Below are 25836 nucleotides of genomic sequence, written 5' to 3'. Positions count from 1 at the left end.
GTGTATCGTAGTTAGAAGAGTGTTATTTTGTCAAGTGCGACATACAGCAGTAACAAGATACCACAATGACGAGGACGGATATTAAAAAACAAAAAAAGGGCAGTCCAGCCAATCTGAACTACAACGCTAGGACACGCTTACAACTCGCCCTTGGACTTCTTGAGCTTGAGAGGGTAAGTAGACTCCTTCTTGATGTAATCAATGAAGCTCTTAACGTCGCGGCCGCCCTCGTACTTCTTGGGGCTGTGCTTGTTGTTGCCGGGAACCCAGTAGAGAGTGGGGTAGCCAGAGACGGGGAAGAGGTCGCGAGCAAAGTCGTTGCTGGTGGCATCGAGCTTGGCAATGATGAGGTTCTCCTCACCCTTGACCTTCTGGGCGAGCTCGTTGAAGACGGGCTCGAGGGACTTGCAGTGGCCGCACCAAGGAGCGTAGAACTCGATGAGCATGTCCTTGTCGTTGCCAAAGACCTCGTCGTCAAAGTTGGAGCCGACGAGCACCTTGACGTCCGTGGCGACCTTGGGCACGGGCTCGGACTTGACGTGGGGCTTGATGTTGCCGCCGAGGAAGTCCTCAACAAACTTTTCGAGGTTGGCGACCGAAAAGTCCTCGTTCATGGCGTACTTCTTGCCCTTGTGCTCAAAGGCGACAGCGAGCTCCTGGTTCTGGAGGCCAAACTCGGACAGGCGGGCAGCAAACTCCTCCTTGCTGGCGATGGCAAAGTGCGCCTTGCCGATAAACTTCTTGGCAACGGCCAGGACGCGGTTGCGCCAGTAGTTGGTGTTCTTGGCGTTGTTGGCATAGTCGACCTTGAAGTGGGTGACGATCAGGGGAAGGTCGCCGCGGGCCTTGCGCAGGTCAAAGCGAGCCTTGCTCAGATCAGAGTAGACACCAACAAGCGGGGTGGCGTTCTCGGCGAGGAAGCTCTCGAAAGCGGTCTGCGACGAGGCACCTTCGTACGGAACGACAACAGCGCCCTCGAGCTTGGACTCGTAGTGAGGAGCGTGGAAGAGAACGACCTTGTTGCCCTCAATGTTGAAAGCAGCGGCAACCTCCTTGGAGGAGGTCACAGCAAAGCGGAACGCGTCGCGCTTCTGGTCGGCAGTCTTGAGGAAGACCTCCTGCATCGAGCCGACAGCGGGGAAGAAGCCAATGACGGAAATGTCGTTCTTGGCAACAAAGTTCTTGGCCTCCTCGACGGTGGACAGGGTGCGGGCGCTGGGGCCAGACTGCTTGCGCATGTATGCGACAATCGAGTTGGCGTCGCGGCCGCTGTCGTAGTCGCCAGAAACGGCGCCCTTGCGGAAGAGCTTGATGGTGGGGTAGCCGGAAACGCCGAAATCGGAAGCGAGCGAGGGCTCCTCGGTGGCGTCCACCTTGGCAATGTAAATCGGGGGGTCGTCCTTGGCAAGAATCGCTGCAGCCTTGTCGTACTCGGGCTCGAGGCGCTTGCAATGGCCGCACCTGCACACACATGCGAGCAAAGCGACAAAGAGAAGTGGTTGAGTTGTCAAAACAACAACCAAGTGAAAATCGCGACGTTGTGAATCGCGACGTTGTGAGACAAGAAGCGCGATGGTGCCAATACACAGAGTTCGAATCAGTCAAGGTCGCCAGGCAACAATCAAATCAGGAAGACGTCAGGAACGGCGAATTTTTTGGCCAAACGGTGTTCCTTTCTTGACGTGGCAAACATAGATTCGTTTCAGAATTTTCTACCAACTTTTTTTTTTTTTTTTTTTTTTTTGCTTTTTTGTCTTCAATTCAAGATCATACAGATTTTGGTGGGTGCGTTTCTGGTGCACGCCAACCCGCGTAATCCCATCGCAACGGCGGTGCAGTTCGACATGACAGCAATGTGGAACAACACAAACCCGCTCGAAAGGGAGGGGGCGCGCGCGTTGTGAAGCGGCGAAACGCGAGATCGCGCGATCCTTTTTTTTTTTTTTTTTTCTTGTATCTGTCATTCACTGTTTGTCGTTGTTGAAAGAGCTTGGTCAAAGTCGAGAGTACACTTCTTCGTGGTGATGTCGTGACGGGACGTGAAAGGTGGTCGTGTCCGCGGTTTCGTCTAGAGACTGCTCCGGAGAAGAGAGCGCGGCAAATTGCCATTGCTGATGTTCGCTTGTTGCTTGATGGGGGGGGGCTTACCAGGGAGCGTAGAACTCGACGAGGAGGGCATCGTGAGCATCGACAGTCGAGCGGAAGTTGTCGGTCGTCAGGACAAGCACGTCAGACGCGCTGGCCACGGCGCAGAGCGCGAGCAGCGCAAAAAGAGCTGCGAAACGCATTTTGAAAAAAAAAAAAGAATGATAGACTGAATTGAAACCCAAATCCGAACGAATTTGGAAGATAATGTGAGCTCAGTGCATGCGTACAACTGTATTATTGACAGGCAGAGAATCGCATAGAGTCTATGCGAGTGTCGAGGAGGGGGTGGGGGAAAGGGAAACAACAACGAACGAGTGCACAAAACAAGCTAGACGTAACTGTTCACACAACAACGAAACGATGCAAAAAGCGAAAAAACGAACAAAAACACCGGAATCGTCACAATCGCCGTCTAAGACATGACCTCGACAATGCCAGAGTGAGGATTGTGCAGACGAAGGAGCTGAGTTCGCATTCCCTCAATTTCACGCATCAGGCGGATGTTCTCGCGACGAATGTTCTTGTACTCGGCTGCTGCTGCCTTGCCGCTCAGCTCAGGCCTGCCAGTCTCGCTATCCACACCATTGCCAGACGACATTTCCATGTCGCCAGACGCCGCCTTGGCATTCGAGTTGCTCGGGTCAGAGGGAGTCTTCGGGTGGCTGCCGTTCGGATTCGATCCGCGGAAGCTGGAGGTCGTCACCTCGCTGCCCTTGCCACGCAGCGTCAGGTAGAACTTGGGCACAAACAAAAGCAGGATGGCAATCGGAACGGGCACGAGCACCTCGAGCGACTGGATGGCAAAGTAAAAGTCGGCCGTGCCAGTGGTCGAATTCAGGATGAGCTGAAGAATAACGCCAATGATAATCCAGTTGTACACGGCGAGCGCCATGTGCTTGCACTCGTTAAACGCAGAGGGTGCCTTGCGCACGCGGTAGCTCAGGAACGCGAGGCCAAGCATGGCCGCAAGCTCTTGCAGGTACATGGCATTGTCCCACCAAGTGATGCTGCAGACGGCGTAGCTGTTGTTGTGAGACACCATCGTTGTTGCTGTGGGAGCGCCGGCCACCGTCCATGTCAGCAGGAAGGCGCAGACATAGAGGTTGATTTCACCAAATCGGACCAGAAGGCGAACGTTGGTCAGCTGGTGGGACTTTTTGGTGGCCTTCACGTTGAAGATGGCAGCAATGCGGTAGGTCTTGAGAGCAAGGGCGCCAAACACCAGGCTGAAGCCGAGATGACGAGCCCAGATGCGCGCAATACAAATTGTGTCGGTCGGCGCGTCGTCGTAGAGCAGAATGACCCAGAACATGGACCAAGCAGCGCCGAGCAGCATCAGCATCAGGAACACGGGGCTTGCAGACAGCACCACACGGACACGGCGGTAGTGGAAGGTGCCAGCAGCCAAGAGACAGAAGAAGGCGATGAGCAGAGCGGCCAGAATGACAAAGGCGACGCGCAGGCCACTGTCAACTTCCGAGGGTGTCACAAGGCGAGAAGGATCCGGCATGTGCGGTTCAAGAGCGCTGTAATGTCCAAGCAACCAGCTGCACGCGGCTTGGTCGACAGTCATGTTGTCGTACTCCATGAATGCGAGCATGTCTTCCAGATCAACCTCCTCGTAGTGGATCATCTTGACAAAGTCGAAGGCAACCTCGTTTTTCTCTTGAAGAGCAAGACTTGTCATTTTGCGCATCGAATGCCTCTTGTACTCGCATCGGTAGTTGGCGCTCGCTGCTGATAGGGTTGATAGTACAACATGTCGTCAGACCACGCCTTCCACAACATCAACCACACAAACGGAGGAACTCATCAGCCCCACTAAGTGTCCTTACTAATGCTGCAATTGTCGCTGTCAAACTTTGGCAGTTGGACGCGGTGGAGATGGACCGTTGACTGATGAGAGAACAGGTAGTGGGGCTCCCAGAAGTAGGTCAAGAACGGCTTCAGCAGGGCGTAGTGGTCTTCAATGATATCGGAGAGGGCATGCTCGATTGTGGCCTTGTCACCATGGGGGGACATTGGAACGGTGGCGTTAAAAGGAAGCTCGAGATTTTCAATCAGAACGCGATCAACAACATGGGGCCAGCCGTCGGGCATGGTCCACAGTGTGATGGTGTTGTCGGCGTAATGGAGATGAGCGCGGTCTTTAATGTGCAAGATCACTTCGGCAATGGCCGCCACGCAGTCAGACGTGGTGACGGTCGCGTTGAGTGCGGGATTGCAGCGGCTGCTCGCCATCATGGCCTCAAGCTCGTCAAAAGTGCTGTGCAAGGTGGTGTTGTCAAGCACTGTACCGGGCACAATTTCGCTCAGGTGAAACAGCGAAATGACGTTCTCGTCCCTATTCACACAAGTCGTGTTGATGCAGAGTAACAAGATGAGACCAAAAAGACGCAACTGTGGGAGTCAAACCTTTGGTGAGCTAGTCGACTTACATGTAGCTGGTGTAGCTATCCAGCTTGTTGCTAATGTTCCAGATGTACTCGGGGATGTACCAGCCGTATTCGTTGTAAATGCCAAGCGGGCCAGCTGACAAATGTGATTGCGCAGAAAGTAAGTAAAGAGGTTTTGGCAAGAAGCCATTGTTGTATCGTTGTATCAATTCTAGCGCGCAGTGGGGGTGGGGGGAATGCCATACCATCCAAAACGTCATGGAGCAGATTGACATGCTCGTCGATCAGAGGAGCCAAGTCGTCTTCGTTGGCGTCGAGGTAAATGTCTCCCGTGCCTTGGTCGAGCTGATGGAAGGCGTCTTCCAAACCTGCAAACTCCTCCATCAGAGTGCCAAAGCCGAGCTTTTCCTAAACAGATGCAAAGGAAAGTCAGCGAATTACAGATTTGACGCGAATTGCACGACAGCAACAGTCTGATGAACGCAGTGAACAAACCTCCAACAAGATTCGGGCGACAGCAGCGTTCAAACGCGAGGAATCCCAGCTGTTGTGCACGATGCCAATGGGGTCCAAGTCGGTTCGAATGGGACCTACGTGAAACAGCAACATTCATGTTTGTGTTGAGTCATGATTGTTTTCAATGGAAAATGGCAGATTTGAAAACAAAGCAATTTGAAGGAGGATCGGTTTGCTCGTTGTTGTGATGGAGACGGACGTGTTGCAGACATGATTAGCTGTGCAATTTGGATTCGCAATGGCGCCACACCCAATGGGTTTTGGTGTTGGCAACAACAGCGAAACTCCAACACTTTAGGAAGGTGCTTTTTTTGCATTTGTTGGTGTTTTGTATTTGGATGTTTCGCCATTTTGTTGTTTTGGTTTGTTTTTTTGTTTTTTGTTGTTTTTTTTTTTTTTTCTTTGGATTTTTGTTTTTTGGGATTTTTGTTTTTCTTGGCCAAGATCCAAACAAAACACCTTCTGGCAAGAGTGCGAAATTTTTGTCGGTTTGTTGTTGGGTGTCGTTGTTGTTGTTGTAATTGGTGTCGAATGTCACCCGCGACACCCAGATCCACCCCACCTCTTCATTGTTAGACACTCGACAGCGTCCACGTTGCTCTTTGAGGCGGAAGAGGGCAACGCGAGAGAGAGGGAGAGAGCGAGAGTCAAGCACATTCCATTTTTCTCGCTGAGGAGTGGCGCGGTTTCCAACAAAAAGAGAGAGAATCTTACGGCGTTCGGATGCAGGGAAACAGCCGACCGAGTGGGCCGCCGCTGTGGTGCTGCTGGCCGCAGCAACGATCAAGAGGACAACGAACAGCAAGTGTTCCGCGATTGACGCGTGAGTGATGCGTCGATGAAGCATTGTAGTACAAGAGCAGAGCCTGAAAGAAAAAAAAAAAAACGTGAAACAAAGACTGGCAGGATCTATTTCGATTGAAAAACAAAAACAAATCAAAATCGTGAAATCCAAAGAAGTGCCACAGGTTTCCACTGATGAGACTCGCTGTCCGCAAAGCGTGCTTCCAAGAATACACCGATGCAACCGCAGTTCACATGCATGGATGCACTTTTAGCAATACATGGGGTAACACCAGGGAACCCGCAAGGACGGATTGGTTGAGCCGTTCGACTAAAAATACAAAAATCAAAAATAAACAGAACATGGTTTTTCAATCAGATCAAGCAGCAAATTCCTCTAGAGCCCCCTCCCGCCATACATGCTCAGACATGCTCACGGTTGAGGCGAATAGCTCAAAAAGATTGTGATGGGCTGACGAGTGTAACTTGCCTGGATGGTCGTTTGGATCACAAGACAGGAACAGGCGGTGGGCGTGCAGGATTTCTCTGTCGTTAATGAGTTGTAAATAGATCGTTCCCCTGGTTCCACAAGGTGTTGTTGCCAAAAGTCTGCTTTTTCTGTGGTGCCTTGCGATTTCAGGAAACGTGTTTTGCCACCGATGCACAGGAAGCGCCGGTTGTCAACGCTTTTTGCGGATGATAACGCATCACAAACCTGCAGTTTTTATATCCGACGTAGACAATCGCCTGGCCAAGATCTGACTCAACCCGAATCCCACCTGAATCAACAAAATGATACATGCTTGGTGAAGGGAGGGCAGCAACTGGAGACAACACAGCACCGCAGGAGGGGCGTTTTCGTAAAATCATCCAAATTTTTATTGGGCCACAGTATTTACATGTCGATTGGCTACATCATACGAGCGATAGCGAAACGTTAAGCAAGCAGACATCGTGGTGGATTACAAGACCTCGACGGTGCCAGAGTGAGGATTGTGCAAGCGGAGGAGCTGAGTTCGCATTCCCTCAATTTCACGCATCAGGCGGATGTTCTCGCGACGAATGTTCTTGTACTCGGCGGCTGCGGCCTTGCCACTCAGCTCAGGCCTGCCAGTCTCGCTATCCACACCATTGCCAGACGACATTTCCATGTCGCCAGACGCCGCCTTGGCATTCGAGTTGCTCGGGTCAGAAGGAGTCTTCGGGTGGCTGCCGTTCGGATTCGATCCGCGGAAGCTGGAGGTCGTCACCTCGCTGCCCTTGCCACGCAGCGTCAGGTAGAACTTGGGCACAAACAAAAGCAGGATGGCAATCGGAACGGGCACGAGCACCTCGAGCGACTGGATGGCAAAGTAAAAGTCGGCCGTGCCAGTGGTCGAATTCAGGATGAGCTGAAGAATAACGCCAATGATAATCCAATTGTACACGGCAAGCGCCATGTGCTTGCACTCGTTAAACGCAGAGGGTGCCTTGCGCACGCGGTAGCTCAGGAACGCGAGGCCAAGCATGGCCGCAAGCTCTTGCAGGTACATGGCATTGTCCCACCAAGTGATGCTGCAGACGGCGTAGCTGTTGTTGTGAGACACCAGCGTTGTCGCTGTGGGAGCGCCGGCCACCGTCCACGTCAGCAGGAAGGCGCAGACATAGAGGTTGATTTCACCAAATCGGACCAAAAGGCGAACGTTGGTCAGCTGGTGGGACTTTTTGGTGGCCTTCACGTTGAAGATGGCAGCAATGCGGTAGGTCTTGAGAGCAAGGGCGCCAAACACCAAGCTAAAGCCGAGATGACGAGCCCAGATGCGCGCAATGCAAATCGCGTCGGTCGGCGCGTCGTCGTAGAGCAGAATGACCCAGAACATGGACCAAGCAGCGCCAAGCAGCATCAGCATCAGGAACACGGGGCTTGCAGACAGCACCACACGAACGCGGCGGTAGTGGAAGGTACCAGCCGCCAAAACGCAGAAGAAGGCGATGAGCAGAGCGGCGAGAATGACAAAGGCGATGCGCAAGCTGCCGTTGACCTCCGTGGGCGTAACAAGGCGCGAAGGATCGGGCATGTGCGGCTCCATTGTGCTATAATGTGCAAGCAACCAGCTGCACGCGGCTTGGTCGACGGTCATGTTGCTGTACTCGACAGACGCCAGCATTTCCTCCATCTCGATCTCATCGATGTGAAGGACCTTGACAAAGTCATAAGCCACCTCGTTTCTTGCTTTCAGAGACGTTGCCACCATCTTGCGCAAGATGTGGGATTGGTACTCGCAGCGATAGTCCGAGCTCGCTGAAGGAGAGAGAGACCGAGAGCCGTTTGGCAAAAACAAAAGCAACAAAAAGTCAGCCTGGCAGTTCATGCAACGTGCTCTCGGCATCAATACTATTGAGATCCTTTCTTACAAACATTGCAGTGATCGGCGTTGAAATGAGGAAGCTGGACGCGGTGAAGCTTGACGGGCGAATCCGGAGCGAACAAGAAATGGGGTTGCCAAAAGTAGGTGAGGAAGGGCTTGCGCGCGAGGTAATGCTCTTCAATAAGGTCGGCCAACGCATGTTCGGTAGCTGCTTGATCGAGGTTGGTGGGAACTGGCACGACGGTATTGAACGGGAGCTCAAGATTTTGGATGAGAACATGGTCCAACAAATTCCAGCTGTCAGGCAAAGTCCACAAGTCGATCGTGTTCTCCGCGTAATGCAGATGCGCAACGTCACGCAAGTGCTCGATGGTGGCTTCGACGGCAGCGGCACAGTCCGTGGCCGTGGCGGAAGCATTGAGAGCAACATTGCACTGAGAGCCTTGCATGGTCGCCTCAATCATGTCAAACGCCGAATGCAGCGTGGTGTTGTCAAGGTGCGTGTCCACTGGAATATTCTCCAAGTGGAAGAGCGCAATCACGTTCTCGTCCCTGCGTATCAACAAAAGGCATCATTCATTCAAAACGTCAGACGAGACCGTCACCAACATCAATTCGTCTGTTTTCGGTTTTTCGGGCTCTTGGCCTCGACTTACATGAAGCCAGGATAACTGTCAAGCTTGTTGCTAATATTCCAAACGTATTCCGGAAGGTACCATCCATACTCGGTGAAGACTCCAAGCGGTCCGGCTATTGGCAAGTGTTTCAGACCACAATCATGTCAGCGAGGCAACATTACAGAGGCTCCAACCATCCGGCAAGCAACCTACCGTCGGTAACCGTGTTCATTTGAGTAACGTAAAGATCAATCAGGTCCTGGACAGCCTCGGGGTTGGCATCAAGAAACAAATCTGCAGTGCCTTGGTCGACTTGGTCGAAGGCGTTGCGATCGTCGCCAAATTCCTCGCGAATCGTGCCAAATCCAAGTTTTTCCTAAACGCATGCAACACGAGAAACAAGCAAAACAAACGAGTTCATGACTGTGTTAGTTATGATTGAGACTTTTGAAAAAAAAAATCGGCTCACCTCGAGAACGATCTGTGCCACAAGCGCACTGAGACGGGACGAATTCCAGTTGGCGTGGGAAATGCGAATCGACTCCAAGTCAGTTCGCGTCGCACCTGTGAGTATTTCAAAGGCGGTTCATGCGCAAAGTGAGTCATTGGCATAAGCGCTTGGTTGTTTGTGTTTTGCTCCGTTTGATATTTTGTTCTTCGTTGGGCCGCGCCCCTTCGGTTCGGCGAATCAAGGATGGCGCCATTCGCATTGTGTTGGCTTGTGTGAGACTGGTATTTCGCATAAGTGTCGGCTCCGTTGTTTTCTAATTTGTGATTTGTTTCGCCGTGGTGTTTTGGAGGTGTTGGAATGCACACACACGCGTCCTAAAATGCCATACCACCCAAGTACACCCGTGCACACCCGAAGTGTGCCACTTGCTCCTTTGCTGCTTGGGTCGTCCAATCTCGGGCTGGATGGGCGTTGTGGGTTTTCGTCGCAACAGATCTTGTTTTGTTCTCCAAATGCATCTAGCAACCAGTTCGATTTTTTTTGTTTGTTTTTGTTTCGTTTTTGTTTGGGTTTTTTTTTTTTTTTTTTGTTTTGGTTTTTTTAGTATTTTTTTCTTGTTGCCTGGGTGTGCCAATTCTCGCACTCGATCTGGAGGAATGGTGTTGATTGGCTTGAGAGTGTCGCCAACAAACATGAAAAAAATAAACAAGTGCAGGGGAGTGCGGATGCGATCTAACCCATGGGATCTAGATCCAGCGGTGGGATAGAAAATCCCATCATGCTCACATGCGTGTTGACGAGTTCGACCACCCTGAGCTCGTTGCACAAGAAAGTGTTGGGCGACCATCAACGGCACACAAGTTGTGTGTTGCAGTATGCAAGACGAAGAACGGGGGCGAAATCGCGCAAAAACGCGAAACCCCGAAATCAACACACGAAACCCAAGCACCCTTATCCACCCTCTGGCGACACCCGCCCGGGTGCCACTTGGTGATAATAGATAGTAAAAAGTACAGTGCAAAAAAGAACGATATGCAAGAGGATATGCAGAAAGCGTACGTCGCTCGGAGGCAGGGAAGCAACCAACGGAATAGGCAGTCGTGAGACTGGGAAGAGCGAGCGTGAGAACCGCAAGCACAAGGGAGGGGCGAAAAGGAGCCATGGTCTCAAATAGAAACAATGGAAAAAAAATGAAAGAGTGAAGTCTCCCCAAAAAAGGACAGCTGGACGAAAAAAAACAAAAAAACGAAAACAAAAAATGAAAATAGACGGCGTTCGTGCTGATTGGTCGCATCAGATTCGCTTTGTTTTGATCGTGAACATTTGCTTGGCCGTCACCTTTAGAGTCGAATTCAAGGTACAGCTAGATGTGCCTGTCTCGTCATGGGTACGATATGGGTACGGCGGACGATGACGATGGAACCTGGCAAACTGTTGATGCACAACTGAGGGAGATATGCATTGAAAGTTTCAGACTTGCACCGAAGTTTACACATGCAATTTATTGAACAACAACCTGTACAGCAAGGGACGTTAATAATCATGGGATGGGAACAAACTCAAGGCAGCCTACATGACTTCTACGGTGCCAGAGTGAGGATTGTGCAAGCGCAGAAGCTGAGTGCGCATTGCCTCCATCTCGCGCATCAGGCGAATATTCTCGCGACGAATGTTCTTGTATTCAGCTGCTGCTGCCTTGCCACTCAGCTCAGGCCTGCCAGTCTCGCTATCCACACCATTGCCAGACGACATTTCCATGTCGCCAGACGCCGCCTTGGCATTCGAGTTGCTCGGGTCAGAGGGAGTCTTCGGGTGGCTGCCGTTCGGATTCGATCCGCGGAAGCTGGAGGTCGTCACCTCGCTGCCCTTGCCACGCAGTGTCAGGTAGAACTTGGGCACAAACAAAAGCAGAATGGCAATCGGAACGGGCACGAGCACCTCGAGCGACTGGATGGCAAAGTAAAAGTCGGCCGTGCCAGTGGTCGAGTTCAGGATGAGCTGAAGAATAACGCCAATGATAATCCAGTTGTACACGGCGAGCGCCATGTGCTTGCACTCGTTGAATGCCGAGGGTGCCTTGCGCACGCGGTAGCTCAGGAACGCGAGGCCAAGCATGGCCGCAAGCTCTTGCAGGTACATGGCATTGTCCCACCAAGTGATGCTGCAGACGGCGTAGCTGTTGTTGTGAGACACCAGCGTTGTCGCTGTGGGAGCGCCGGCCACCGTCCACGTCAGCAGGAAGGCGCACACGTAGAGGTTGATTTCACCAAATCGGACCAGAAGGCGAACGTTGGTCAGCTGGTGGGACTTTTTGGTGGCCTTCACGTTGAAGATGGCAGCAATGCGGTAGGTCTTGAGGGCAAGGGCGCCAAACACCAAGCTAAAGCCGAGATGACGAGCCCAGATGCGCGCAATACAAATCGCGTCGGTCGGCGCGTCGTCGTAGAGCAGAATGACCCAGAACATGGACCAAGCAGCGCCGAGCAGCATGAGCATCAGGAACACGGGGCTTGCAGACAGCACCACACGAACGCGGCGGTAGTGGAAGGTACCAGCAGCCAAAACGCAGAAGAAGGCGATGAGCAGAGCGGCGAGAATGACAAAAGCGATGCGCAAGCTGCCGTTGACCTCCGAGGGCGTAACAAGGCGCGAAGGATCCGGCATGCGTGCTTCCATTGTCTCATAGTGCTCAAGCAGCCAGGAACAGGCAGCCTCTTCGACAGTCATGTTTGCGTGTTCTATCAACGAAAGCATCTCCTCGAGTTCCTGCTCGTCATAATGAAGAACCTTGGCAAAATCAAAGGCGATAATGTTTTTGGTTTGGAGGCTAGCAGCAACCATCTTGCGCATCGTGTTGGTCTGGTACTCGCAGCGGTATTCAGAGCTTGCTGTGTGATTTGGCGTTAGAACGGTGAGTCAACTGGACTCGACGAAGGCGCTCCATCGAAAGTGTACAACTTACAAATGTTGCAGTGATCCGCGTTAAAGTGCGGCAGTTGAACCCTGCGAAGCTTCACGGACGAGTCGGGAGCGAACAAGTAGTGCGGTTCCCAAAAGTACGTGATAAATGGCTTGTGTTGCGCATACGCCTCTTGAATCACCACGGAGAGGGCCTCTTCGGTGTGCTCGCGATTCAGGTTGGACGGGATAGGAACCAGCGTATGCATGGGCAGCTCGAGATTCGCAATGATTGTGTTATCCAGAGTTGCGAACGCTTCTGGCATGGTCCAAAGGGTGATGGTGTTGTCGGCGTAATGGAGGTGCGCGATGTCGCGCAAGTGCTCGATCATTGCCTCGACAGCAGCCGTGCAATCCCCGGGAGTTACAGTCGCGTTCAGGTCGGGATTGCACGAGGCGCTGGCCAGAACCTGCTCGATTGCTGCGAAAGCCGTGTGCAGGGTCGTGTTGTCAATGTGTGTCACCGACGTGACATTGTCTAGGTGGAACAAGGCAATCACATTCTCGTCCCTGCAGCACGCATGGCGCGTCGACAACGAGTGAGCGGAAGAAATCACAAGCGTCAAATGTGCAAATGTTGGAGCTCGACCTACATGAAGCCAGTGTACGTGTCGAGCTTGTTGCTAATGTTCCACACATACTCGGGAATGTACCAGCCAAATTCGTTGTAAACTCCCAGCGGACCCACTACCAGACGCAATACCAACCAAAAATCAGGGGGTGAGCAGACTGAGCATTGAGAGTTGTGCCTTTTTGTGTTTTGTTGCGTTGATTTTGCGCATCCGCCGTACCATCCAAAATGGTGCCTTCGTGCTCGACATAGTTCTCAATCAGGTCCTGGATGTCAACAGGGTTTGCTTCCAGCAGCATGTCGGCGGTGCCTTGGTGAAGCTGCTCGAACGCGGCGACTTCGGTCGTGAACTCTTCCACAACAGTTTGGAGGCCAAGCTTTTCCTACATAGCCACCCGCGTAATTTCCATCACACCATCAAGTGAGAGCGCTAGTGCATTCTCGCAATTGAAAATCGCCAAAGAGACCAGTACCTGCAGAATGATTCGCGCAATCTGAGCGCTCACGCGAGAAGTCGTCCAGTTGTTGTGCACAATGTTGATGGGCTCCAGATCTGTGCGCAAGGCGCCTGGTTTGACATTTACGTCAGCCAGCAGGTGGCAAACAACGTGAAGACAATTAGCCAAGGACAAACAACAGACAAGCCGCAGCCAAAATAGCGAATCAAAAAATAGCGAATCAAAAATAGGCTTGACTTCATTCGCAACGAAAAATCAACAAAAAAAAACATGTTCACCTCGCCCCCACCCTCTCCTGTACTCGTCTATTCAACTGTGCCTCCCTGCTTGCGCTTTGTGTGTGTGGGGGGGGGAGCTTTGAAGCTTCGCGACGCAGTGCCGCTGCTCCGAAATTGCGATATTTGTGGTGGGTCTGTTTTGGTGGTCTCACAACGCGCGAGCTATTTGGAGTGCGAGAAATAAACAGCAAGAAACACGCCAAGCGGAATATTGGCAAAAATAAAACAGAATAAACAAAATCCAACACCAAAACAAAACACCTTCCACCGCTTAATTTGTTTTTGTTGGCCTCCACCCCCTTGGTTACAAGATGCCAGCATTCCGTTTGGCATTGTTTGTTCTCTGGTGTGAGAACAAAGGTGTTGCAGATGTTCGCCACATTCCCATGTCCAACTCAAGATCGCTTTTTGGGTCTCGTGCTGTGGTGTGAGCATCGTGAATCCAGAGCGATAGGCAGAGTGGTGGGGTGGGACAGCAGGCAGTCAAGGAAGGAGTAGGGAATGAAAGCGAGGGAAAATAGCAGGACGCGAAGCGAAGGGTTTTGTTGACTTTTTCTTTCGAATTGTGGCGGTGCTTTTCTCGTTGATGGGAACTCGGATGCGCTCTTCCCACGGACACGAACAACGTCGACTGTGCGTGGGGTACAATTGCATCTGTAATGCATCACAGGCATCTTACGTCGTTCAGAGGGCGGGAAACATCCAACAGCGTTTGTGGTGGCGGTGGTGCAAAAGAGCACCATCAACAACCAAATGCAAGTGCTCGAAAGGTGCAGCATTTGTATTTGTATTTTTCCGGGGGGCAAAAGAAGAGTGAAAGACACCCTGAATAGTGTCGACATCAACTCTCGAGTGCGAGAAACACCCAACAACAAACTTGATGAACAAGATACAACACAATCAAAACATCCCGACCTCGAAAACAGAAACGCAAAAGCAGCAGAATCACAACACTGCCATGGGTTGAACCTCCAGTCAAGCGGCAATAGAAACGCACGAGTGCGACCACGGAAACATACTAGAACGGCCACGGTACCAGGCCAGGGGGACGGAGGAGGCGTGTCTGTGAGTCCGCTGGAGGATCTAGATCTACAGTTCCACGCGTGAGAAAAGCATTGCCCCGCACTTATGCCGTTTGGCTAATGCAAACAGCTTGACGAGATCTCACACGACTCCACGTCAAGAAGGAGAGGAAAGGGGCTGGGACGATTGCGAGATGTCTGAAACACCGCAGCCAAAACACGACTATTGCTGTGCTGCTCAGGCTATGTCAGGGGAGAAATACGGCCACAAATGTTGATGTAGTGTATTTAACTGACACTATGTACAAACAATTTCGGAACTACACCTTCACAACCGACCACAAAAAGCACCGAACAAAAACCAAATGAAAGCAAACAAAAAGGAAAACACCAACACAACGACAACAAACTCAAGTCAGCCTACATGACTTCTACGGTGCCAGAGTGAGGATTGTGCAAGCGCAGAAGCTGAGTGCGCATTGCCTCCATCTCGCGCATCAGGCGAATGTTCTCGCGACGAATGTTCTTGTATTCAGCTGCTGCTGCCTTGCCACTCAGCTCAGGCCTGCCAGTCTCGCTATCCACACCATTGCCAGACGACATTTCCATGTCGCCAGACGCCGCCTTGGCATTCGAGTTGCTCGGGTCAGAAGGAGTCTTGGGGTGGCTGCCGTTCGGATTCGATCCGCGGAAGCTGGAGGTCGTCACCTCGCTGCCCTTGCCACGCAGCGTCAGGTAGAACTTGGGCACAAACAAAAGCAGAATGGCAATCGGAACGGGCACGAGCACCTCGAGCGACTGGATGGCAAAGTAAAAGTCGGCCGTGCCAGTGGTCGAGTTCAGGATGAGCTGAAGAATAACGCCAATGATAATCCAGTTGTACACGGCGAGCGCCATGTGCTTGCACTCGTTAAACGCAGAGGGTGCCTTGCGCACGCGGTAGCTCAGGAACGCGAGGCCAAGCATGGCCGCAAGCTCTTGCAGGTACATGGCATTGTCCCACCAAGTGATGCTGCAGACGGCATAGCTGTTGTTGTGAGACACCAGCGTTGTCGCTGTGGGAGCGCCGGCCACCGTCCACGTCAGCAGGAAGGCGCACACGTAGAGGTTGATTTCACCAAATCGGACCAGAAGGCGAACGTTGGTCAGCTGGTGGGACTTTTTGGTGGCCTTCACGTTGAAGATGGCAGCAATGCGGTAGGTCTTGAGAGCAAGGGCGCCAAACACCAGGCTAAAGCCGAGATGGCGGGCCCAGATGCGAGCAATGCAGATCGCGTCGGTCGGCGCGTCGTCGTAGAGCAGAATGACCCAGAACATGGACCAAGCAGCGCCAAGCAGCATCAGCATCAGGAACACGGGGCTTGCAGACAGCACCACACGAACGCGGCGGTAGTGGAAGGTACCAGCAGCCAGAACGCAGAAGAAGGCGATGAGCAGAGCGGCGAGAATGACAAAGGCGATGCGCAAGCTGCCGTTGACCTCCGAGGGCGTAACAAGGCGAGACGGATCGGGCAGCAGTGTCTCCATCGACTCAAAGTTGTTGAGCACCCAATTGCAAGCCGCTTGGTCGACAGACATGCCATCATACTCCATGCGACCGAGCATGTCCTCCAGCTCATTTTCATCGTAGTGCAGGACTTTGGCCAGATCAAACGCAATCTCATTCTTTGCAGGAAGCTTGGACGAGACCATCTTGCGCATTACATTCGGTTGATACTCGCACCGATAATTGCTGCTGGCTGTTGTCGTGGAGGGTTGTTGTGATGAACAGTGAGTAATCTTCGCAAGTGCTCCCTCCTTCCTATCATTGGGGCCTTTGGATCACTTACAAATGTTGCAATAGTCAGCATCATAGTCTGGTAGCTGTACGCGACGAAGCTTGACAGGTGACTCGTGTGAAAAGAGGTATTGAGGCTCCCAAAAGTACGAAATGAACGGCTTCCTGGCAGCGTACGAATCGCGAAGCAATTCAACGAGGGCCTCTTCCGTCTGAGTCTTGTCGAGGTTTGAGGGAATCGGGACGACGATTTCCATGGACAAGCCAAGATTGCGGATGATGGTGGCGTCCAGGGTCTCATAAGAATCGGGCATGGTCCACAAAGGGACGAGGTCGTCGGCAAAGTTCAAGTGCGCCTCGTTGCGCATGAAGGTGATGACACCCTCGATAGCCGCTTTGCAGTCGGTCACCGATACGGTCGCGTTCAAGGTTGAATTGCATGCGGCGCTAGCCATGACGTCGTCGATGGACTTGAACGCCGAGATCAAAGTGATGTTCTCCAGTTGAAAGTCGACCGGCACGGAATCCAGATGGAACAAAGCAATGACACTCTCGTCGCTGCTAATGACATGAACAATGACAGTGCGGCCAACGCGGTGAGACAAGCACGCACAAAAGCGTTACACACGCTGCGCGTTGCTCGCTTACAAAAAGCCAGTGTATGTATCCAGCACGTTGCTGACATTCCAAACGTAATCGGGGATGTACCATCCAAACTCCTGGTAAACTCCGAGCGGGCCGACTGGTCAAATTGATTGGAGGCAGCGAGGCAGTGAGTGGATGCAAGTTTTCTCGCGAAGCACACCCCGAGAAGCACACACGGCTCGACCACTGAACGACTCACCATCCAAGATGCTGCGTTCCACGGTGACGAATTGCTCGATAAGATCGCCAACGTCCACTGGGTTGGCTTCGAGGAAAATGTCGGCCGTGCCATGATGCAGACGGTCAAACACCTCTTGCTCGGTGACCAGCTCGGTATCGGTTGTCCGAAAGCCAAGCTTTTCCTGTGTGTAAGGTTTGTTGCGCGCGATGAGCGAAACATCTTCTCAGGAAGCGGGGGGGGGGGCAAACAAGTTTGCGAGACAAATGCTAACCTCAAGGAAGATCCTCGCAATGGCAGCGCTGAGGCGCGATGTCGTCCAGTTGTTGTGCACAATGTTGATAGTCTCCAGGTCTGAACGAAGGGGCACTGGTTGACGGGAATATCATGCAGGTCAGCACATAATTAGAGCGCCTCCTTGTTTAGGCGTTGTTCCATGTTGTTTTTGATGGTTTTGTTTATTTGTTTGCTTATCGGATAACTTGGTGTGAACTCGTTGTTTTTTTGGTAATTTGTGATGATGTGTTGGATCCTTGCCAACACATAGCAACAATAACAGTGCCGGTCGAAGTCACATACGAGATCATTGCACCTCCCTTTTGCTCGATACTCTCGCCTCACCCCCTGCATGTTGTGGAGTCTGGCAACAGTTGCGCTGCTTAAAACACCGAAGCATCAGCGGGTTTATTGCTGTCTTTTTCGTGCGCTACCTTGTGAATTGCTTGTTGTTTGTTGTTGTTGTTTTCGAGTTGTTTTTCTCAACAGCGAGAAATACTTGTTGGCAACGGCACCATGAAAGTGTTTCTCGCACTCCAGATAGGGGGGAAACCAAAACAATTATTTTGTTACAATCAAAGGAATTTTGCCAATTGCGACTTCCTGCACAACGATGGGAACTCGTTTCACACCAGCTGGTTCGGGGCACGCCTTTCCTCCGTCTCACTTGAAGCAGAGCACTCGTACAGTATGGAGAGGTGTGTGTTCGTGTGTGCATGTGCGAGCGAGCCCCCTCCTTGAGGAGACTCTCTGCTGAGCGAGAGAGCTCGGCGAAAGTGAAAGTGAAGTGTCGCTCGGTTTGTTCGGTTTTGGAATGTTTTTCTCACCCCTTGGTCTCAACATCCTCCCACGGCGATTTCAAAAATACTCGCGTTAAGTAAGGACAGCACTCGGGGCAACCAGGGCGGGGAAGGTGACAGGGTGAAGAGTAAGCCTTACGGCGCTCGTTGGCGGGGAAGCAGCCGACAGAGTACGCAGCCTCTGTCGCCAACGCGCCGACAACCAGTATGGTCAGGGTCAGAACAAAGATTCGCATTTGTAAGAACATTGCGATTTTGGCAGCGGGAAGAATCAAAAAAGAAGAGTGTTGATGGATAAATTCGGACTCGAAAGCACTTCAGTGGGACTGCGTTTCCCACCAAAGCACCTGATGCTGCTCTGATTTGTTGGTTGTGTGTACAGGACTTGCGGTGGTTTGTTCGGCTCTGCAAGCCAACGAGCAACACGACACAGCTGTGACGGTTTTTGCTGCAAGTGTTTTTGCCTCTTTGTCGGGTGGAAGGAAGGATCTACTGCAAAAGCAGAAAATTTGCTGGCTTTAGATCCAAGTCGGAATCTTTCTTGGTCGAAGGTACTTTGGTCTCGTCTGGTAACGATGCCACAAGCTATTCACACGCACTCATTGGAGGCTGGACGCCTACACAGTGTGAGTGTGAGAGCCCAGTCTCTTTCTCGCTTCCTTTTTCCTGTTTCGGAGGCGATTGGCGGAGCTTTCTTTGTTTGGAACGAACTCGGTTTCACTTGTGCTGCCATTCGAATCCAAGACCCGCTTTCTCTTCTCTCCTTCTCTTCCCCCTCTGCGTCGCTCCCTCCTCTATCCAGCTTACCAACTGCACCTTAACCAAAACGAGGAAAAAGAAAAGATGCAGCGCCTGCCCGAGCTGAGCAAGGATCCAAACCAGCCGCCGTCGCTCCAGGAAGCGATTGCTGTCTTCCACATCTCAGTGTACGGCAACACGGCGCACATCTCCCTCCAGGACGCCACCAAGTGGATTCGAGAGCTGCAAGACTCGGTACGTTCGGGATCTTGGATAACGACAGTGCCCTTTTGGCAGAGAAGACGGAACAGACTGCAAACACAATAGAAACGGCTTTTTGAAACAAAAAGGCAGGACACCCTTCTGTTGTTGTGCTTGGGGTGTGTCGGTGCTCGCTCGCTCGGTCTGATGCGTGTGTGTGCAACTGTGACTGCAGCCTACGACATGGGTCTCCGAGTGGGAAGAGCGAGGCGGGGAGGGGCAGGCTGCAGCTCTAGCGTTCGAGCAAGAGCGCGTGTGTTGCTCTTGACAGCTCGTCTCTCTCTCTCTCCCTCTCTCTCTCCCATCTCCCAACAACCATCTTTGACTCCATCACGTTGTGAGTGTGCGTCATCGGAGGTTGGAGCAGCGAGCTCGGCGTTCGTGTCCCTTTTCTTTTCTTTCTTTTTTTCTTTTTTTCCAATGCATCTTGCATACTTTTTTTTTTTTTTTTTTTTTTTTTTTTTTTTTTTTGGTTTGGCGCTGCACTCTCAGCTCCCAAAACGATCGACGGTTGGGGAGGGTTGAGGGTTGGTCGAAGTGGCCCAGTCGCATGAACGCGTTACTTGAATTTGTTGTTGGCAGGGACGTGCATCTGCTTTCAATGTGCTCACTGCATGCCATTCTCGACCAATCTCTGCTGCAGATCCATGGGTGGGCAGTCTCGCGCTGCATTCTCCAGCTCGTCGAAGACCCGGCCACGTATAGCCAACTCGATGCAGGCATCTTTACTGGCGCGGCGATGCTCTTGCGCAAAAAGGTGACTCAAAATAGTTCTCGTCTTTGTTCAGACCGAAAACGCAAAAGCAGGCGCCGACAAACTGACTCCCTCTTGGAACACGTATCAAATCCTACACACAGATGCAAGACGTCAAACTCGTCGCTGGACAGCTGCAGCAGATTGTCGAGTTGCGAGAAGTGGTCCTGACGTGGATTGCGCTGTTTGATGAGCGCGGCGACTCGGCTACCGTCACGCAGCTGGCCATGATTGTCGCGCTCATTGCTGCTCGCCTCACCAACTGGAACGATCTCGTTCGGCTTGCCATCACCAGCCTTGCTCGAACGCAATCCATGACCATTTCCTCCGTCCCCCCAGATCCGTCACTCCCTCAGCAAGGCGAGCCGACGGGACCCTCCGAGCGCTTTGACCTCGACTTTCATGCGTATGCCTTGGAACAGCAACAGCAGCAAGCACAGCTGCAGCTGCCTGCCCCGCCCAGTCTCGTCGCGTGGACTGGCATTTGCAAGTGCATCAGCGAGTTTGTTGAAGAGTGTCAGCGGCACAATGGATCCACCCGCGACCGCATGTCGCGAGCATTGCGGCACGATGGCTTGCTCATCCTATCGTTTTTGGAGGCGGCTATGACTTTTGGCTGCATGGTGGCGCCAAACGTTGCGCTGCAAGAAGTTGTCTTCAAGACCTACTCGGCGGCCGTCGCGTTGGGCATCTTCCGCTGCGATCAGCTTCTCCAGACGACCATGCTGACGGCGCCATTCGACGCGCTGTCGCAAGATTTCAACTTGAGCCTTGCAGCTTCTGAAGCAGCGGCCAACCTGTTCACCCAGTCCTGGCGCGCCTCGCACAACACTCTCTTTCCTGTGCTGAGCAAGCGGCTGTTGGAAAACATTTTGCCGCTCTACCAGCAACTCATCCAAGAGTACCTGGCCAACCCCGAAGACGATAGCAGCGAAGACAAGCTCCAGGTCGCTGGGCGACTTGTACCCGTGTTTGTCTCGTTCGCCACGTCGTACCTGCATCTGTGGCATGATGTGCTCCCGTTTGCACTCCCTCCCTTTGCCTATGTTGTCGAGATTATGGTCTTTTTGACGCAGCATCCGGCACACAAGCACGCCCAACTCGTGTTTGAGTTTTGGGAGCAGCTGATTGAGCGGTGCAAGCACTTCTCCTTCAACGAAGAGATCGACCTCGCCGAGATTGAACGCGAGTGCCAGCCTTGGTTCCAGCAACTGGTCGGCATCTTTATTCGCATGTGCACGATTCAGGAAGAGTCCAACGAACTGAACGAGTACAACGAAACACTTCTCGAGGACGGACGCGTCACCGACGTGTTTGACACGACGCGCTCGACCTGCCGCAAGCTAGTCCGTGCGTTTGTCGAAGAGTTTTCGCCGCGCATTTTTGTTGAAGCGTGTTTCCCGTACATTGAGAACGCCTACAAAACAAACAGCTGGACAGAGCTGGAGGGCGCCCTGCAAATCGCCAGCGAGCTCTACCGCCGCGCAGGTAGCTTTGATCGCACTCCGGTGGCCAACCAGCCCGTCGATCCTGAGACACAAGCACTGCACAAGATGCTCGCCAACACCCTGATGGCGCTCTGTGTCGATGTCACGCAAGAAGACATCCCACCCTGCCTGCGCACCCTGTCCGTGCGCAAAGCCATCATGCGCGTCATTGGCAACGCCAACGAGTGGCTCACCAATCATCCCACCTACATGATGCCCGCCTTTACGACGTTGCTCTCTGGCTTGCAACAGCAAGAGCCGGACGTGACCAAACGCGCGGCATACGCGTTGTATCGCTTTACAGAGGTCTTGGACAGCGAGTATGCCCCCATGTTCATGCCCCACCTCCTTCAACTCGTCCTCAATGCAGAGTCTCTGGCGTTCCGCGATACGGATGACTTTTTGGACATTTTCAAGTCTTTCGGCCAGGCAGTATGCCAAGTGCCCGCCACTGAATGCTTGCCGGCCATCCAACAGGCTGTCGAGGTGACGCTTGTCGGCCTTCGAAACTGCGTGGCGCAGGCTGTTGCTTCGCAAGGCGCCATTGAGACGTCCAACCGCAAACAGCGAGCAGGCTTCATCAAAGCATCCGAGCTTCACGTCGCCAATCCGCTGCTGACAGTCCAACACTTTTTGGATCGCATTCGGAAAATCCTCGAGCCATTCCCAAGCATGCGCAGCTGGCACGAGCGCCAAAATCGGCTGGCAGGGCACACGATTGACGTCGCTGCCGCGCATCCCTTCCCCAGCCTGCTGCAAATGGTTTGGGCTGATATTGTGAATGTCATGACGCAGTTTGCGTTTGATGCTGATACTCTGAACTCGGCCATTTCGTTGCTCGGCGAGTTCTTCCGCAACGGTGCGTCTGGCACCCTCTGCCTGCCGCTGCTGCCCGACTTGGCACAACTGGTCGTGAGCCTGTACACTCCAGCAACTCAGTTCCACTATTCAATCCTGTGGTTTGCCGAGCGCTTGCTCGAGTCCTTTGCTGACGTGAGCTCCTTCCGGGGCGACGAAGGCTTCCCTGCAAGCGATCCACTCGCAGCAGCCATGCCGCAAGAAGAGCGTGATCGCGTGCGCGATACGCTGTACTCGATGGTGGCCAACGTGGCCACCGTGACGTTTGCGCTGCTTCGCCAATCGCTCGACGGCCAGCACGAAACCTGCGCTGGCCTGTTTGCTCTGCTCGAATTGCTGGTCGACAGGGCGCCCCTCTTCTTTTTGCAGTGTGATTTGCTCACGCCGTCCCTCGAAATTTCCACGCTGTGCATTTCTGCCGATTCCAACACGATGTGCGAGTCCGCCACCCACTTTGTCGTGGAAGTGTTCAATACCCAGCGACAAGACCGTCGCGCCGCCATCCCTGTGCCTGGCGAGAACGAGCTCGAGTTTGACTCGAATCCCAGCTTTGCGGAAGCCCCTCTCAACGGACTGGCGCTGTCTGCCGAACAGCAAGTCCAATTGGCACTGCTGCAGCAGCTCGTCCCACAGTTTGCACCGCCGATGATTCGTGCCATCCTGTTTGACAGTATCAAGCACAGCAATAGCGAGAAGCGCATCAACTCGCTTGTTCATGTGCTCCAGGTGTTTGGGCAAATCGACCCCAACCTGGTGTCGAACGTGGCCACTGACATGCTCCAAGATACGCCAATGTCCGAGCACGCTCGATTCGAACAAGCCCAGGCAGCTCGTCAGGAGGTGCTGCAGGTGCTTTCTCGGTAAGATGGCTTTTTGAGGCTATTCGGTTTCTATTCTATATCTGTTCTGTTGTGCTCATTTTGGCCTTGGTTTCTTTGTTGCTTCTGTGCTCACAGATCCCCATACCGAGGAACTGAAATGCGACAAGCGTTGCGTGGATTACACCGGCAGTAGTTATGATTGATGTATTTTCTGTATTAACAACAACAACTAGCAAATGAAAAAACGAAAAAAAACTGCATCTCACAATGAAGGGGGGGGGATAAAAACGCTTGCTGCACACTTTCTGTTTGTCGTGGACACTCTTGATCATTCGAGCAAGAATGCGAACACAAGCACAGTCCTGGCTTAGACAAAGCCTTTAGGTGCGCGAACAATGAGAGGTGTCCGTTCTGAACCTCGGGTGAAGCCGTTCACACTGTCTTGAGCGGATAATGAGAGCGAGCCTGGCTCTGGCACATGCTCGTATTCACTGGCCGGGAAGGCCTTGGCAAACAAGAGCGACAGCAGGAACATTTCAATGACCAGTAGCCAATTGAGCCACGATTCGACCTGGTCGTGCGTCGTGAAAATGTTGCCCTTCAACCCAAACACGTTGTTGTAGAGGGACAGGACAAAGCTTTGCACGATGGCGAGCAAGAAGACGAGCTTGATGGCCGTAAACTTGAGGCCAATCCTAAAGTCGGCGAGGATGGTACGCGTCGCGAAAAAGATGACCAGCAGCGCCCACATTGTCACAAGCAAGGACGTGGCGTTGATGATTGTGATGTAGAGGTATCCGTTCGACATGGAGTAGTTCCCGTACGTGTACAAGCCAAACGACCACAGAATGACCGACCCAAGCAAGACAACGGGTCGCACAATGCAAATTTGGAGGACGCACAAGCGCAAGGTTCGGAAGTGGGATCTGCCGAAATCCAGCAGCGTCAAGTCAGAATTCAAAGTTGTTTGCCTCATGCCTTTTTCCTCTTTCCGCCTGCTTGTTTCTCGTCTTTCTTTTCTTTTTCCCGCTTCAAGGGCCTTGCTCACTTACTCGTCCATCACAAATTTGCCGTGATGCCAGCAACACAACTTGAAAATGAGCACCGAGTAGTAATTCTTTGGTGGAAGCGCCCCGAGCACCTTGTGCATGTGTGGCACGTCTCCAAGCAAGCATCGTAATGCCACATAGAACTTCCACAACGCGACCGCTTCGTATCTGCGAATTGGGAGACAAACAGGCAGCGGATGAGTCAATAACTGGCCTGAGTTTCACCTGGAGCGAACAGGCAACTCCCAAAAAAAAAAAAAAAAAAAAAAAAAAGCCACCAACCGACATACGTTGACTGGACCATGGATGAGACGACCATTGCCTCTGGGAAGAACAAGCAAGCGAGCGAAAGCGTTGCCATGATCTACAAAGTAAACAAAAACAACAACAAGAAGGAGGCGTGAGAGAGCGTGTATCGGTGAGCCATAGTAAGCAACGATGAGCACAGCAAAACTTGAAAAAGGAATGGGGCGTGGATGTCGTGCTCATCATGCGCTTCGTTTCGGTTTGTGGAGTGGCGGCAGCAGCGAGGCAAGCAGCAGTAAGGCGGGATCGAGATGGGTCAGTTTGTTCGCATTCACCGCTTCAACTCGGACTCGACCCCCTCGCATCATCGCTCACTCGCTTCGATGACATGTCGCGTGTACAATGGAGAAACATGAGCATGCACACTCGCACACCCATCGCACAAGCAAGTCCGAAACAAGGGGAGGGAAGATGCGAAAAAACCCGCCGTCGTTTCGCTGGTGAATGGAAACGGTTCACGACATGGAGAAAAGCCCAACCACGCACAGTGACAGCGTCATCAGGTGGTGGTTGTTGTTTTGGTGACTTTTGTGCGACTCTCGTTTCGTTCGTGCGACTCGCAATCACCATGCAATGAGTCAGTCAGTCGATGAAAGCAGAAAACAAAAAAAAAAAAAAATAATAAAAAAAATAAAAAAAAAACGTTCGCTCTTTTGTTTTTTTGTTTTGCGGTTTTTTGATGGTCGCTTCCCCGCTTATTTGCTCCCCCCTTTTCATGTGGTGAGCCTGCGAGGCCAACGAACGGGAAGGAGACAAGCGGTTGTACTGTGCTTGGCCAACCGTCCGCTTTTGCTTGGGGCGGGGGGGTGAATCGTACCATGGGTGTGCAGATGACAAAGTAGATGGCTGTCTTGTACGCGGCGTTGGCGGGGGCGACTGCCCGGCAGTGACGAAGAATGCTCCAGCCAAACACGCACAGCAGCAGCAGCCACGCCGCGCAGTCAACCCCGACAAACGCGAGAAACACGGTCGTGGGATGGTCGAACAGCTCCCTCACAGAGGGCTCGCTCTCCCCGCTCGTTCCGTTCCGCATCGCCGGATTCCAAACAACTAGAAATGGATTGGGAAAAAAAAAACAAAGATAAATAAAGATAAAGGAAAAAAAAAAAAAAAGAGTGAAGACAATAGAAACCAGCAGAGTCGAGACAAAGTCGCCCTTCACAGCGGATGTGCAGATGTGAGCATTGCGAGCTTGTGTGGTATCGTATTCAAACCAGATAGATTGACAGGCAGGACAATGAAATCCAGCAACAACAACAAGAAAAAAGAAGAAACAAAAACCACCGCTCCAAAAAAAAATCAAAAATGGATGTTGGAATGCAATCTGCGCGCGTGCCAGC

General features: G+C 52.4%; 7 protein-coding genes across 7 annotated transcripts; 1 reads left to right on the top strand and 6 right to left on the bottom strand.

Moving 5' to 3' along the window:
- Position 1: 1 nt before the first annotated feature.
- Positions 2–2307, bottom strand: CAOG_00972 (protein disulfide-isomerase ERp60). Its single transcript, XM_004365786.2, has 2 exons — positions 2149–2307; positions 2–1461 (listed from the first exon to the last, which is right to left on the bottom strand). Exons 1-2 carry the CDS (start codon positions 2286–2288, stop codon positions 138–140), a joined length of 1464 nt encoding a protein of 487 aa, XP_004365843.1. The 5' UTR covers positions 2289–2307; the 3' UTR covers positions 2–137.
- A 253-nt stretch (positions 2308–2560) lies between these two features.
- Positions 2561–5153, bottom strand: CAOG_08460 (hypothetical protein; the record flags this gene model as incomplete). The annotated part of the gene is made up of 5 exons (XM_011271730.1): positions 2561–3882; positions 3984–4492; positions 4587–4680; positions 4790–4952; positions 5040–5153. The coding sequence occupies 5 exons, from the start codon at positions 5151–5153 to the stop codon at positions 2561–2563; spliced, it is 2202 nt and encodes a 733-aa protein (XP_011270032.1).
- Positions 5154–6805: 1652 nt separating this feature from the next.
- Positions 6806–10421, bottom strand: CAOG_08459 (hypothetical protein; the record flags this gene model as incomplete). The annotated part of the gene is made up of 6 exons (XM_011271729.1): positions 6806–8124; positions 8238–8743; positions 8848–8941; positions 9022–9184; positions 9278–9372; positions 10319–10421. 6 exons carry the CDS (start codon positions 10419–10421, stop codon positions 6806–6808), a joined length of 2280 nt encoding a protein of 759 aa, XP_011270031.1.
- Positions 10422–10828: 407 nt separating this feature from the next.
- Positions 10829–14267, bottom strand: CAOG_08458 (hypothetical protein; the record flags this gene model as incomplete). Its single annotated transcript, XM_011271728.1, has 6 exons — positions 10829–12147; positions 12222–12727; positions 12811–12904; positions 13009–13171; positions 13262–13356; positions 14204–14267. 6 exons carry the CDS (start codon positions 14265–14267, stop codon positions 10829–10831), a joined length of 2241 nt encoding a protein of 746 aa, XP_011270030.1.
- A 699-nt stretch (positions 14268–14966) lies between these two features.
- On the bottom strand, positions 14967–18458 carry CAOG_08457 (hypothetical protein; the record flags this gene model as incomplete). The annotated part of the gene is made up of 6 exons (XM_011271727.1): positions 14967–16285; positions 16376–16884; positions 16972–17065; positions 17168–17330; positions 17421–17500; positions 18362–18458. 6 exons carry the CDS (start codon positions 18456–18458, stop codon positions 14967–14969), a joined length of 2262 nt encoding a protein of 753 aa, XP_011270029.1.
- Positions 18459–18875: 417 nt separating this feature from the next.
- Positions 18876–23393, top strand: CAOG_00971 (hypothetical protein). Its single transcript, XM_004365785.2, has 4 exons — positions 18876–19215; positions 19865–19978; positions 20080–23180; positions 23277–23393. The coding sequence occupies exons 1-4, from the start codon at positions 19066–19068 to the stop codon at positions 23332–23334; spliced, it is 3423 nt and encodes a 1140-aa protein (XP_004365842.2). The 5' UTR covers positions 18876–19065; the 3' UTR covers positions 23335–23393.
- Positions 23351–25589, bottom strand: CAOG_00970 (hypothetical protein). Its single transcript, XM_004365784.2, has 4 exons — positions 25314–25589; positions 24481–24554; positions 24194–24358; positions 23351–24067 (listed from the first exon to the last, which is right to left on the bottom strand). Exons 1-4 carry the CDS (start codon positions 25527–25529, stop codon positions 23509–23511), a joined length of 1014 nt encoding a protein of 337 aa, XP_004365841.2. The 5' UTR covers positions 25530–25589; the 3' UTR covers positions 23351–23508.
- Between the last annotated feature and the right edge of the window lie 247 nt (positions 25590–25836).

This window comes from Capsaspora owczarzaki (genome assembly GCF_000151315.2).
Source record: "Capsaspora owczarzaki ATCC 30864 unplaced genomic scaffold supercont2.1, whole genome shotgun sequence".
Lineage (NCBI taxonomy): Eukaryota > Filasterea > Ministeriida > Capsasporidae > Capsaspora > Capsaspora owczarzaki.
Note: the sequence above shows the minus strand (reverse complement) of the source record. Positions and strands in the feature narration are given on the sequence as shown.

Bases quoted from the DNA above. Each gene is read 5' to 3' on its own strand.
- CAOG_00972 (XM_004365786.2), bottom strand. From the start codon at position 2,288: ATGCGTTTCGCAGCTCTTTTTGCGCTGCTCGCGCTCTGCGCCGTGGCC. The intron at 1,462-2,148 runs GTAAGCCCCCCC...ATGTGTGTGCAG, and splicing joins GTCGAGTTCTACGCTCCCTG to GTGCGGCCATTGCAAGCGCC.
- CAOG_00971 (XM_004365785.2), top strand. From the start codon at position 19,066: ATGCAGCGCCTGCCCGAGCTGAGCAAGGATCCAAACCAGCCGCCGTCG. The intron at 19,216-19,864 runs GTACGTTCGGGA...TCTCTGCTGCAG, and splicing joins TTCGAGAGCTGCAAGACTCG to ATCCATGGGTGGGCAGTCTC. The intron at 23,181-23,276 runs GTAAGATGGCTT...CTGTGCTCACAG, and splicing joins GTGCTGCAGGTGCTTTCTCG to ATCCCCATACCGAGGAACTG.
- CAOG_00970 (XM_004365784.2), bottom strand. From the start codon at position 25,529: ATGCGGAACGGAACGAGCGGGGAGAGCGAGCCCTCTGTGAGGGAGCTG. The intron at 24,555-25,313 runs GTACGATTCACC...TTTACTTTGTAG, and splicing joins TTGTCATCTGCACACCCATG to ATCATGGCAACGCTTTCGCT. The intron at 24,068-24,193 runs GTAAGTGAGCAA...GGATTTCGGCAG, and splicing joins GGCAAATTTGTGATGGACGA to ATCCCACTTCCGAACCTTGC.